Source organism: Tiliqua scincoides, chromosome 12 (assembly GCF_035046505.1).
Source record: "Tiliqua scincoides isolate rTilSci1 chromosome 12, rTilSci1.hap2, whole genome shotgun sequence".
NCBI classification, from domain to species: Eukaryota; Metazoa; Chordata; class Lepidosauria; order Squamata; family Scincidae; genus Tiliqua; species Tiliqua scincoides.
This window is the reverse complement of record NC_089832.1, coordinates 5,325,430-5,339,356: the sequence shown is the minus strand read 5'-3', so window position 1 is coordinate 5,339,356 and position 13,927 is coordinate 5,325,430. Positions and strand designations below refer to the sequence as shown.

At 47.5% G+C, this 13,927-nt stretch overlaps 1 protein-coding gene across 1 annotated transcript; it reads right to left on the bottom strand.

Annotated features, from left to right (window-relative positions):
* Positions 1-211: 211 nt before the first annotated feature.
* Positions 212-10,404, bottom strand: HMGB3 (high mobility group box 3). Its single transcript, XM_066639915.1, has 5 exons — positions 10,303-10,404; positions 7,436-7,599; positions 5,127-5,266; positions 4,019-4,193; positions 212-1,777 (listed from the first exon to the last, which is right to left on the bottom strand). Exons 2-5 carry the CDS (start codon positions 7,583-7,585, stop codon positions 1,610-1,612), a joined length of 633 nt encoding a protein of 210 aa, XP_066496012.1. The 5' UTR covers positions 7,586-7,599; positions 10,303-10,404; the 3' UTR covers positions 212-1,609.
* Positions 10,405-13,927: the final 3,523 nt, after the last annotated feature.

Sequence of the window (13,927 nt, the reverse complement as noted above, 5' to 3'; positions counted from 1 at the left end):
GTAGGAAGACCACTTCCTTCCCCACTTATAGCAGAACACTTCACCCTTGGGAGTATCCCTTTTCATGTGCCAGGTGGTATCAGTTCCACAATGGAGAATACAGCACACCAAGCAGACAAAACCACTTGTGAGAACCTTATCTGTACCTAGTATTTCTTCCCGCCAATGACTGAACTGCTGGGGGAGAAAAAAAAAGACAAGTCTGAAACAGTTTAACACAGGACAAAAAAGGCACATTTTAATATTTACAAAAGCATAGCATTTGGGCTATAAATGTACCCAACACAGCTGGAAAGAAATTCTTAAGTAAGGTCTGCTTCCATTCCTAGTTACCTACCTTTCCGAATGCTGGTATTCACACAATCCAACACACAAATTAAAGGTCACAAGTGTTGTTAGGCTCCCACTTTCAAGCAATAAAGACTCAAGACTTGCATAGCATCTCTAAACACTCCATTGTGTCAAGTAGCCACCATTAACCCTCCATCACATTCAGCCTGGGAGATGTGGGGAAAGATTTGCTAAAATTAAAAAAATAAAATTAAAGAAGTCGGAGGAAAGCCAAAACTTCCAACTTAACCTCGTTTTAAAAAAGCAGGAAATTTAGAATATTGTCAAGAAGTTTTAAAAATGTAATACTGTTTATTTTTTGCTTCAAAAACATTTCAGCATTCTAAACATACAAAAACCAACATAACATTTTTGCAAATTTTTGTTTCTCTTTTAAGTACAGAGCATTGTTGAACTTCAGTTTCTGCGCCTTCTCTTCACTTTTAAAGCTGACAGTGAAGTGCTCTAAAGTTTCCATTTAAAAACTACCCCACTTAACTAAAAAGGGAAAAAAAAGTCCATACGATTTCTCATGCCAGCTGAACCACCCCCCCCTTCCACAACTAAGAATGGCCGCAGAATGCTAGTTTCACTATATACAGAAAGACAACTTTAAGCTAAATGGACGCTCACTGTAGTGTAAATAGATCTAACTTCTGTGGTGCCTGCTTGGAGGACCAAGACCTCTGTGGAAAAGCATTGCAAGCCTCCTTAAGAGTCACCTGCCTTCCCTGTTGATTGAGGCATCACTCAAAACAGGCACCACAAGAACCTGTCTAGTTTTTACAAACTATAGATATGTACAGTTTATAACCCAGGATTTTCTAGCCAATAACCATATAGTTAAACACCACCTTACAAATTAAAAAATAAGATGCTTGAAACATTTTTAAATGCTTTGTTACACCAACAGGAAAGTGCACAGAGTTGAGGAGAACACTAGAACCTCTTGTTTCCACTTTTTTTTTTTGTCATTTTTAAAAATGTTTGGAACTATGTACAACTTTGTTACAGTTTCAGGGCGCCTTAGGACACGCATGGCCACCTCATGTAAACCAGTTAGGATGGTTTGTCTGCTTTTTTTCCCTACAGCACTTTGCTTTAAATTTTCAAAGAAGCTACGGTGTGTGGTCAGAAATTCAAATTGTGACATTAAACCTAATATGGGCAAATAAGACACCGTCTCAAATAAGAGGTGCAGTTTTATTATTCTCTCTTTTCCAAATGGTGTTTCCCCTACTCTATGGTATTCACATGGAGACAAATAATATACAGTTTCTCATTCATCGTCCTCTTCTTCCTCCTCTTCATCCTCCTCCTCATCCTCGTCATCCTCCACCTCCATTTCCTCCATCTTTTTCCGGTCTGCGGCAGCTTTGGCGGCTTTAGCTGCTGCTGCGTTCTTTGCCTTTTCAAAGACACCTTTAGACTTGTAATCGGCCACATCCTGCAATGTTAAAAGGAGGGTTTCATTGGGCCACAAGCCAACCCTGTATCAGCAGAGGCTCCTATAAAGAACTCTCAACAGCTTCTCCCTGGTGCAAGAACACTCCTACTGTATGCACTGAGCACACCAAGTAAACTGACCCATAAAGACGATCACAGACTATGAGACTTTTGGAAGACACTTTCGGAAAAGACATGGCTACTGCTCAGAAGTTTACCAACTCCCAATATTTTACCACTGAAGGCAGCATTCCCCAAGCTCAGCACTGTAGGCTGCTAGCCACTTGAACCGCAACAAAGCTTTAAATGGTGGTAGGAGACTCAGCACAGTGGGTTGAGTTGCAGCACATGGTTGTCACACAATTTGAAAAGCCAGCCCTGAGCCTTCTACTGCAGTTTGAAGCTCTGTCATAGGTCTCCAACCTGGATGCAACTGGTGATGAAATTGTTGCCAGTCACTTGCAGGAGCTGAGTTGGAAGCATGCAGAAGGGGCTTTGCGGACCAAAGAAGACTAGAAGTGCTGGCAATGGCTTGACTACCAAGAGACAGAATTTGCTCATGAAATGGACTGTGCTGTCCTCACCACTTCCTCTTGCATGCACACATCCTGAAATGCCACTCAAATGGGTCAGGGACCCTCCAGAACAACACATACTGAGAGGACAGAGAAGAAAAAATAAGGGGATTGTTCCCCTCTTATACCTCTGAACAGATTGTTTTGCTTACACAGAGGCTTTTTAAAATCAAGCCAGGGGTACCACATATTTTGCCCTTTAAGAAGAAAAAGTCAATCAGCCCCAAATATGTGCCTAGAAGAACCACATTTGCATAACCCACATGAGTTTCACAAGTTTATTTTTAAAAAGCAAAGATAGACATGTCCCCTGTCCTACTAGCCATGAGGAAGAATAAAGGATATTCGTCATTGGTGCTATAGCTTAAAGACATCATGAACCTCCTGCCTCCAAGCATCTCTTTGCAATTAACAAGCAAGAAAAGCCCAAACAAAACCAGAACCATGCAAATTATGTTTCTCAGGAAGCCACAAGATCACAATCATGTTGCAAAGTCCCCCATCTCTTCTCTTCCCCTCCACTCCCTAGCAAGGCTTGTATGGAAGGATATCATTCTTTAAAATAGACTCTTCACATTAAGAGCTCAGTGGCTACTTCATATTTAAGGAAAAGGAAAAAGACCTATGCTTCCAACATTTGCTGCTACTTTATTATTAATCTGCAACATCATTGTAATGCAATTTTGCAATGTTTTTAGTCACCAAAATTTTGTGCTTCATTGTATTTTATTGAAATTTTATATTTTAACCATTGTCAGCCGCTTTGAACATCCCATTCTACGGGTGAAAAGCCAATATAGTTATATCCCTAAGGCATAATTATCTCAAACAAATAAACCTGTAATGCGTGTTCTTCAACCCTGGGGTTGGGATTCTAATGGGTTACGAATCCTCAATTGTGGGGTTGTGGCAACTTACAGGAATGAAAGAGATTGAAGACCACTGAACTAGAGCACCATCAGGTAAAGGGGGAGGCATCTGGTGCACCCCTTCAGGAACCAAGAGATTGTGCCCTAGTCCTGTTCAGGTTCTTAGCAACTGGGCTAAGATAGCTTTCACTAGTGCCAGGCTTCACAGTAACTTTTTGTGCTCTCTCAAATAAGAATATTTGGTTACAGTGAACAGTGCTGGGAGGGCGTAACGGGGTAGGGAGTAAGCGGATAGAGTCCCAAGATTAACAGTGAATCTCTAGTCTCGTACTTAATTTCTTTATTGGGGTCATGGCACAAAAAAGGTCGAAGACTACTGGTCTAATGCTTTTGTTTGGGCTGGGCTGGACTTTGGAACTCTGGCTCTAATTTAACACAAGGGTAGGAACGTTTTAATATGAAGAATGTTTTGCTTCAGTTTTATCCATCTCAAGTCTCTAGGATAGGGCGGGCTATACGCCTGCAACATAACAAAAACACGACAAGGTTTTTTTTCAGTGAGGTTAGTAAATGCCAGACAGATCTTGCTGAAGTATGGTTTAGAGCTCAAGGCCTGTTGTACCACTAATTTCATAGGCATTTTCTTGTCAGTGACTCTATTGTTTGTAGGAATGCACCCACAGGTAGGAAGTATTTCATGACTAAGAGCGGAATCTGAACAACACTGGTTAATGTCAACAACGGAGTGAAGTTTTGCCCGTGCCATTTTAGGGCCAAGGCAAGCCCTTGCCACCTTACCTTCTCATATTTCTCCTTCAGCTTAGCAGCCTTGTTATTGTAGGGCTGTTTCTCCCCGTCACTGAGATTGTTCCACATTTCACCCAGTTTCTTTGCCACATCTCCAATGGAGATGCCAGGATTGGTAGATTTGATTTTCGGACGGAACTCTGAGCAAAAGAGGAAGAAGCCAGACCTGGGGGTGGGGGGAGAAGAAAGAAAACACAGTGTAATTGAGCTGGTGGTGTGATTAAGATTTATTTAACTATAGGGAAAATGGTTTGATCACTTCCTGGTGAGAAGAACCACCTATAGCTTTGAAGAACAGGTTAAGGATCCAACTGACTTCTCAAAATCTTCAAACTACAATCCCCGGGAAAGAAGAGGGGTGGCAATCATTCAACTGACAGAAAAATAAGGTCAGATATACCCTAATAGTATTATCTGAAAATACGCTGGTTCAAATCCAAATCAAACTACTATCCCTCAACCATGCCACCTCATCTGCAATAAGGGCAATAAGGGCTCATCACCCCAAATGCCCAATATTACACTCTCTTCTCATCCACTCAGTGCCAGGATTTCAGACTTTGGGAAATTCATAAGCCACTTTGAATGCCCATCAGCGACATACAGCAGGATATAAGTTTGTAAATAAGGGGCTGCAGCCTACTCCTCCCCCATTTTTTTTTTAATGTAGCACCATATGCCCCCTTCCAAGTCTTTGATTAACAGCTAAATGAATTTTAAAGATCACAGCAAGTCTTTATAACGATTTGTGAAACAATTTATGAAAGAAAAAAAGCAAGCACAAATAGCATGGAAAGCCAACATACACACAACTCCTACGGGAATTATGTTGATGCTAGTTTTATTCTAAGCCATTTAACAGGTGTCAGAATAAGATAGGATGCAAGTTATAAAAGAAGTGCAAAGTTGCTTCTTGTAAGTCTGTGGCTTAAGATGGAGTTCTGCTCACAATTTCTTTACCCCATGCATATTGCATGAAATATTGCTCACACTTAAAATACCACATGAAGGATGCAATACTGCATCTTTAAGAAATCCAGATTATTGGGGGATGCAAAGGAACAAGGCTATAGAAGCTTTTGCTAGGAAATTAACTTACGGTGGTCGTTTGGGGGCATTGGGGTCCTTCTTCTTCTTGCCACCCTTTGCTGGTCCATAATCCTTCATTTCTCTATCATACCGTACTTTGTCAGCCTTGGCCATCTCATCAAATTTACCCTTCTCTTTGCTTGACATGGTCTGAAAGGCAAACAAAGCAAGTTAGTCATGTGTCTCCCCCCAGAGAGAACAGTCGAAAATGTATAGGAAAAAGCTGGCAGATGCCTCCTTACAGTAGGACCACCACGGAAGAGGCAAAAATCAAGCTGAATGAGCCACTGATCATCCCCCTAGCACAGCAGTTCTCAAACTCCCAGGGAGTTCAAGCCCTACTGTAAGTCCGTGCAGGGGAGAAGGAGGCAGTAACACAATTGCCAGAATCGTGTCACTTTGGAGGGGTGCAGGCACCTCCACGCCAGCCTCCACAGCGCTCCACAGCGCTCCCCAACAGGTGGGGAGACTGTGAAAATAACTATCGCGACCCACTTCCGGTATTGCAATTGCAAACTTGCGCTGAATGGGGCTGCACTCCCCCTGAAGGAGCAGGTCCGCAGCTTGGGGGTCCACCTAGACTCGCAGCTGCTCCTGGATTCCCAGGTGGCGGCTGCGGCTAGGGGGGCCTTCGCTCAGCTTTGGCTGGTGCACCAGCTGCGGCCGTACTTGAATCGTGCAGACCTGGCCACGGTGATCCATGCCTCGGTGACATCAAGGTTAGATTACTGTAACACGCTCTATGTGGGGCTGCCCTTGAAGACGGTTCGGAAACTGCAACTAGTGCAGAATGCGGCGGCCCGTGTGGTTACTGGAGGTAGGCGGTTCGACTCTGTCAGTCCGCTTCTCCAGCGGCTGCATTGGCTGCCCATTCGTTTCCGGGCCCAATTCAAGGTGCCCTTTAAAGCCCTATACTGCTCTGGGCCAGGGTATCTTAGAGATCGCCTACTCCAGTACAATCCGGCTCGTCCTCTTAGGTCATCAGAGAAGGACTTTTTGCAAGTGCCACCGCCTAAGGAGGTACGTGGGGCAGCAGCAAGAAATAGGGCCTTCTCAGTAGTGGCACCAACGCTATGGAACTCCCTTCCCCTTGACTTAAGAATGGCTCCCTCTCTTGAGACTTTTTGGCAAGGCCTGAAGACCCTTATGTTTAAACAAGCCTTCTGAGTTCTTGGCCTTTTTAACAGCTTTTAATATTTTTTACAGGCCTGATTCTTTTATGATTTGCTGCTGCTCTATGCTCTTTTTACCTGACTATTTTTTATCTGACTGCTGTTTTTATGATATGTTAATATGTTTTTAGTTGTTTTAAATTATGTTTTTAATCTGTTTTAACCTGTTGTAAGCCGCCTTGAGTCCCTTCGGGGAGAAAGGCGGGGTCAAAATAAAGTTATTATTATTATTAAATGGGTTGTGATGATTCCTTTTACATTCTGCACATGTTGGGGAGCCCTGCAGAGGCTGGCGTGAGGCCTCCCTGCATCCCCAGGAGGCAGCTGCAGGCTGTGGTAAGTTCAGTCAAGCCCCTGCAGCCCTCCAAAGCGATGTGATCCTGGCAATCGTGTCGCTGCCCCGCCCCTCCCCCAAAGGGGCAGAGGCCAGGGCTCTCTGGCTGGGGCATCACAACGCCCCAGTTTGAGAACCACTGCCCTAGCATTTTATAGACCAAATGAGAGACTATCTACTCTCTTGATCCCAAGAAACCCACAAAAAAATCTAGGCTTCGAAGGCAGCATGCTTTAGATCACCCACAACTGGATCTGTGCACTTTAACCAAAACTCAACACACACGAGATGTGGTAGTGGGTGCAGGGATCTTGAGTTGTTCAGAAGACAGTTTATCTGAAATCAAGTTTCTAGTCTTTATTGTCATGAACCTAAGATGAAATTGCAGGAGCTCGAGGGATAGTTTGTCAAAGGGATGACAGGAACGGGGTTTCTGTGCCCTTTGTAGCTCCTTGGCTTGACCCCATGTCTTGTGAAAGCAAACTTAGGATGTGTTCCTGCCCACAGGCATTTGGAAAAAAAGCTCCCTTTAACTCAACATTTCTAAAAACACATGCAGAACATCAATCTGTGCATTATGCACAATTACATGAGAGCTGGAGAATTATGCACAAGAAAAGGAACTCTAAATTTCTTGCAAAGTTGATTCAGGTCATGGAATTAGACTAAAAAAAATCAAAGTTTAGAATTTTATTTCTATGAACTATTATGTTTTAGATTTTTTTTTTTTTGCAAAGTATACACAGCCTTGCTCATAATCCTCAGGTGGTCATCATCCTCTTAGAGCAAAAGTATTTAGGCTCAAAGCTCTACCTTCCACCTCTCTGAACACTTCTTGGAGAACTCTGCAAAGTTGACGGGAACTTCAGGGTTCTTTTTCTTGTGTTCCTCACGGCAAGTCTGCACAAAGAAGGCATACGCAGACATCTTTCCCTTTGGCTTCTTCGGGTCACCTTTAGCCATTTTTCTCTTCTTCTCTGAAAAGGTTTTGAAGAGATCCCAAAGCAGTTTAGAGCATGTATTCCACTCAAGACAGTTGCATTTAGGAAATAAAAAATCAAGCTTCCCTCAGGTTGGCCAAGGTTAGGAAACATCTTCAGACTTAAGGCATGTGATCACAACATGCTGCTCAACTTGCAGTGTGAACAGTCTCCACTGACAAGGGGGGGTTGCATCAACATATATGTTGCCCATCAGTGGTGGCTCATTCACACATGCAAGTCAAGAGACAAGCACACACCACCAGCTAGTTGGGCTATAAAGCATAAGCATCAACTGCATAAGTAAAATCCTTGATCCTCTGACAGTTTCTTATTTAGAACTTCATGTGCTGCATGCTAGAATAGCAGTCACATATTCATGTGGGAACCTGGAATGGTGCCCTTTATAAAACCAACTCTAAAATTAGTTAATATGTGTGTAATTTTGACTTTTAAAAAAATCAAATTCGTTTTAATACATCACAAGTTGCTAGGTCTGCGGCTGCTGCACCACCAACAAGGGACAATATAGTTGTCTGGGTGGCCACTGAATCACCAGAACAGATGCTAACTTTTTAAATCTGGTTTTTATCACTTCCCTTTTCCTGCAAAAGCAACAAATCTATCTTAAGAAACGCTTTTATTCTGCTCAAAATGCTGCCAGCCTAGCTTTTTTTAAAAATTTTCCAGTTCTTGACAATAATGCACTAAAATTGAAAATAATTGGTAGCCCCCACCCCCAAAAATTCTGCCTCAATCCTTCCCCTGGAAGAAGAAAACAGCCTGACACCTAAAAAAAAATTTCTCTTAAAAAAATAAAATTTCAGCCACTTATTCAAGGGACTGAGCCTGAAAAGTTTCAGATAAGGGGGGAAAAGAAGCTGCCTTTTGCTTTCCGATGCCCCCCTCCCGCAGTTCCTTGTTTTCCTGCCCCCAAGGTCATTGCAAAAAAACTGCTGGGCAAAAATGCTCCCTTGGGCATTGCTGCCTGGGGGCGAGCCAGAGCCCCGGTGGCTGCGGTGGGGGACCTGCCCGGGTGGCTGCGTCTGCTGGGAGCCCCGCGAGCCGGTGGCAGGCAGAGAGGAGGAAAAACGACAGGTCACCAAGACACCAATAATTCATCTTCCATTTTGTGAAATGCTTCTTCATGAAAGAAAGTGCCCCTCAAATGAGCCCCTGGGCTCTCCTGGGGGGGCCTCTGGCGGGGGGGGGCCAGGCAGGCAGGGCTGGGGCAGAGCAGCGGGTTGTTGCCCTTGCCACAGTCATCTCCATAGTCTTGGTGCTGCTCAGGCAGGGCTGGAAGTGCTTCTCCTCCTCGCCCATAGCCAGCTCCATTCGCTAAAATGGCTTCTCGACAAGGCAGTGCTGCGCTTAACAAAGCCACCGGCAGCCCTGAGCAGAAACAGAGCCCCCGCGCGGGCGCCCCCGGCCGGCCAGCCGCCCCCAAACCGGCCAGGGGGGTAGAAAAACCTCCCCTCTTTCCCCCCAGCCCGGTTTGGGGGCACCCCGGGCCCGCAAAGGGGGGCAAAAGCGGCCCCGAAGCAGGCCCCCCCTCCTCACAGCGCCCCGCTTAGCGCAATACTCTCTATAACAAAGACTGCCGTGCAGCCATTACAGCCCTGGCTGCACTCAGCCGCGCCGGGGGGAAAGAGCGGGTAGGAGCCCAAGGCGGCCCCCCGGCTGCCCGGCAAGGGCACCGCCGGGTAGAGATAAAGCATCGGGGACGAAGGCGAAAGCTTCGGGGGCTCTGCGGGGCCCCCCGGAGGCTTAGGGCCCGGCGCCGCTCCCCCTCCCCGTCCCTCTGCTGTCTTTCCGCGTCTTTCTTCCTTGAGCCGTAGCACTAGGACGCCAGCCATGTTAATGCACACAGCAGCTCAGCGCAGCCCCGGCGCGCGAGGAAGCGCCGGCTCGGGCTGCCCGGGGGCCGCAGGGGGACGGGGGGCGCCTTTTCGGGGAGGGGAAGAGAAACGGGAGCGGAGGCGAAGGGTGCGGGGTGGCGGGGAGCGCGGGCGGCCGGGCAAAGGGGGAAAGCGGCGCGCTTCCCCGGACGCACAGGGCTGATCCCCGTCAGACGCGAAGGGGACAGCCATTATTAATGCAGAATAAACAGCAGGCACCGGCACTGCGCACGGCCGGGCAACTTTCCTGCCCCCGAGCCGGGAGAAGCCCAGCCGGGCAGCGTGCAGGGGGAGCCAGCCGCGGCGCGGGGTGGTGGGAGAGCCCCGTCCATGCGGGCGTAGAGCGACTGCACCAGCCATGTTCCACTCCAGCAGGAGAGCCCCACGCTGCCCGGCATCTACTTCGCAGGCAGAGACGCCCCCTCCCCAAGGGGGCTGGAGGGGGGCAGAAAACTGGGGGGAGAAGAATGGAAAGAACTGCAATTAAGAATTGCGATCCAAACATGAGCTCCAGACCTGGCTGGGCGACCCTCCTCGCCTGCCCCCCAAGAGGAAAATTTAAAAGGCACCCGGATCGCGTTCCCCATGCTTGGTATTTACCTCTGGAAAAGGGGTGGGGGGAGGAGAAGGCAAAGAAGTTGCAAAAAAGCGTATCCAGGATTAATTTAAAAAAAATTAAACCCACGCAAAAAGAAGGGGGGAAAGGGCTCTGCAGAGGGGGCCGCGCGCAGGAAAGTGCCACTGGAGGGCCGGCACAGAGCCGCCCCCTCGAAAGTTGCCAAGCGCAGCTCCGGGAACGTACCTGTATTGTTCGCTTGGAGTGCGGGCGATAAGCAGGGAAGAGAGAGCAGGAGCGCACACACGACGCGCTAAGACTCAGCGCTGGCTGGGCTCAGCCTCGCGTTGGCTGCCTACGAGAGCGGCCTGATTGGCTGCGGGGCTCCGCCGTTTAAAACAACCTCCTCGCCCTGCCATTGGGAAAGGGGCTCCTAAATATGCAGCGCCGCCCGGCGCCGATTGGCCCGCGCCCGTTAAGTCATTCATTCAAAAAGAACACCCGCCTGGCCGGAGGGACAGGAAAAGAGGGAGGCAGTGGGAATCAGCGCGTGGGGGAGCGCAGCCCGCGAGCCCCGACAGGAGAGAGCAAAGTTGGGGGCGAGAGTAACAGCAGGGGGCGAAGGAGCCACTCTGGGCGCTCCTCTCCGGCAGCCCACACACCTGGCGGGCTCGAGGTCGGGGCAACCTCTGGATGGAGAGAAGAGGCAGCCGCGGCTCGGCCTGCAGGGCGCCAGGGGGGCTCGGGCTGCCAGCGTGCGCGCTCCGAGGGAAGGGAACCGCGCGCAGTTTCCGTGGGCTGCCCTCCCAGGTAAGCGCCCCGCGTTCAGCCAGGCTCCCTAGTCGCTCCTCCTGAAGCCCACTCTTGGCAGTGCCAGCGCTGCCCCACCCCCACGCACGCACGTGGGCTGGCAGGCTGGCTGACACTGCCCCCCGGGGGAGACCCACGTACCTTCCCAGGCACCGCCACCCGCTTGCCTGCCCGTGTAGTCGGAGGGGAGACGTTGGGCGGCTTCGCGTGGAATCCCGCGGGGGAAACTGCTTCCGAACAGACGCGCGCAGGCTCGGTCGTTGGCCCCCCGCACGGCGTAGGAGGCACTCGCCTCCCATTGAGCGAGCAGCTTCCCTCCGCTCGGGCTGCTTGCACTGCGCTCTGCAACTTTTTCCGCGCTTGTTGGGGACTAACAGCCCAAGCCTGTGCCCTTCTACTCAGAAGTCAGTGCCACAGAAGTCAATCCCATTATAGTTAACAGGCTTACGCCCAGGTAAGTGTGGATAGGGTTGCATCCTTGGACTACAACCCTATCCACACTTTCCTAAGGAGTCAACCCTATCCACACTTACATGGGAGTAAGCCCATTGACTATAATGGCGATTACTTCTGAGTCAACATGCATAGAATTGGGCTCTAAACTCCATTGTACTAGGAGGATCTGAATCAGAGCCCAATCCTATGTGTGTCTACTCAAATGTAAGTTCCATTATCGTCAGTGGGGCTTACTCCCATGAAAGTGTCGGATAGGATTGTAGCCTAAATAAGCCTCCTGTCAAGCTGCCAACATACTGAGCATGGGGAGAAAACCAGGTAGTCACTTCAAAACAATAACTCAGCTCTGTGCATGGAGGATAGGTCTCTCACTAGCTGTTGGATGTGATGGCTATGTGAAAACCTCCATGCTCTGAGGCAGTCAACCTTTGAATATCAGCTGCTGGGGGGAAAACAGAGGAGGGCTGTTGATCTCATTTCCTGCTTTGCAGAGACCTCTGGTTAACCACCCTGGTTAAACCTTTTGGACTGGAGGCTCCCTTGACCTACCGGGTCATTGGCTGCAGTTCCCAATTAAGGCCACAATCCTATACATTGTAATGGGTTTCTTTCACTAGGGTTCTGTGGCCCCCCTCTCGCTGGTTTCTGCTGCTCCCCAGGGAGCCATGGCTCACAGTTTGGGAACCACTAGGTTACAGGGAAGCAGGATGTTAGAACAGTTAGATAGACTGTTGACCTGATCCAGCAGGGCTCCAGCATTCCCAGCCTTTACTATCATAGAATTCAGTAAGCCTTCATAAACATTCCCCTGCCCAACTATTAAACAGAAAATTATACACATTGAATATGGCAAGGTTTCAAACTACTGCTCAGCACAAATATGCAAATAGTAGTTGTAGTTGGCAACCTTCAGTCTCGAAAGACTATGGTATCGTGCTCTGAAAGGTGGTTCTGGAACAGCGTCTAGTGTAATAACCTAATTCCATACCCTACAACAAGGGTCTCCAGATGTGGCCTGCGACAAGCCTCTATCCGGCCTGCAGCCAGCCTCTTGTCCCCTGAAAGCCTCTGGCCCACTCAACTGTACATGACCAGAGCCGTGCTCTGGTTGTGTCTGGAGGGTGTTCTGAGAGCCAGAGGTTGAATGAAGGAGCCCATTCATTCATTTATTCCCTCAGTTCCATCTCTAATTTATTTATTTAAATTTTATATTTAAATTTTTTTTCTGGCCCTCAACACCATGCCAAATACTTGATGCAGCCCTCTGGTCAAAAAGTTTGGAGACCCCTGCCCTACAATAAGCATTGTGTGTAGCATTATAGAAAGTGTTGGTGGGTGTTGAAATTCCTGGACACAAGGTATTTTCTTGGTATTCCAACAAAAGTATCCTTGCTGATGTTCCACCTGATCTTTCTGTGCATGCTGACTTTAAAGCAACTCTTGTTGAGTTCTGTAGGGCTTGTTCCAAGTAAATTTTAAGGCTGCAATCCTTAAGGTGCAAATATTATTGTTTTCATTACATGGTTGTTGAAAAGACTTAGATAATGTATGCCGAGCACTTTTGAACACACTGATATAAATGCTAATAAGTATTAATATCTTGCTTGTTTTTCTTTGAAAATTAGAATTTCCTTTTGAAATTTTTTAGAATTGCTTGGAGATTCTGGGAGAATAAGGGGAGCCCAGCTGCATCAGCCCATTGAGTTCAGTGTTCTATTGCCAACAGTGGCCCATCCCAGAAAGCATCTTAGGGCCCAATCCTAGCCTTTCTAGCACTGGTGCAGCCACAATGCAGCCACAAGGTAAACGAACAAACATTTCCTTATCTTGAGGAGGCCTCTGTTACTTCCTCCCCACCACAGGATGCAGCGCACACCCCATTGGCATGGCTGCACTAGCACTGGAAAGTTGGATGGGATTGCATCCTAAGGCTCTCATCTACAGAGGAGGCTGCCTGCTGCATTTTATGAACATGGAAAGCTACCTTCTACTGAGTCTGACCATTAATTTCTCCAGTTCAGAGTAGTCAACACTGACCTGTAGCAGCTCCCTGAGTTTTCAGACATGGCTCTCTCCCAGACCTACCTGAAGATCACAAAAATTAGACTTTCTGTCTGCAGCTCTCCTTGCATTATTTACTGTTTGGATCTTATCTCATCAGTTTATTCAGCCTAGTGTGAATCAGAGATGCAGCAGAATCTCCAACTTTCACAACAGGCTACTCTGTAACAGTTATAACAGTAACTTATTCAGAGACACAGCAGGGAGCTTGTTGGGAAGGCAGACCTCTTGCACACTCATTACAAGAGATGTTTGAAAATGGTGTTACAGGGGGCTTACTTCTGAGTAAAATAAGTATTTAGTAAGACTTAGGTGGTAATTCTATTTTACTCACAACACTTCTGCTCATTACACTTTTAGGAATTAAGAGTGAACTGGAATGGTACTTTCACTTTTAATCATGAAGGAGTGTGCCCTCACTACCATAAATTTAGGGGAAGTTGCAATGTCATCATTCTTGGATCATATCAGAATTTTACGCATGACACTTCCAGTGTCTTATTGCAAGGCTGGCCCCATGTAGCCAAGGAACGGTCAAATGATG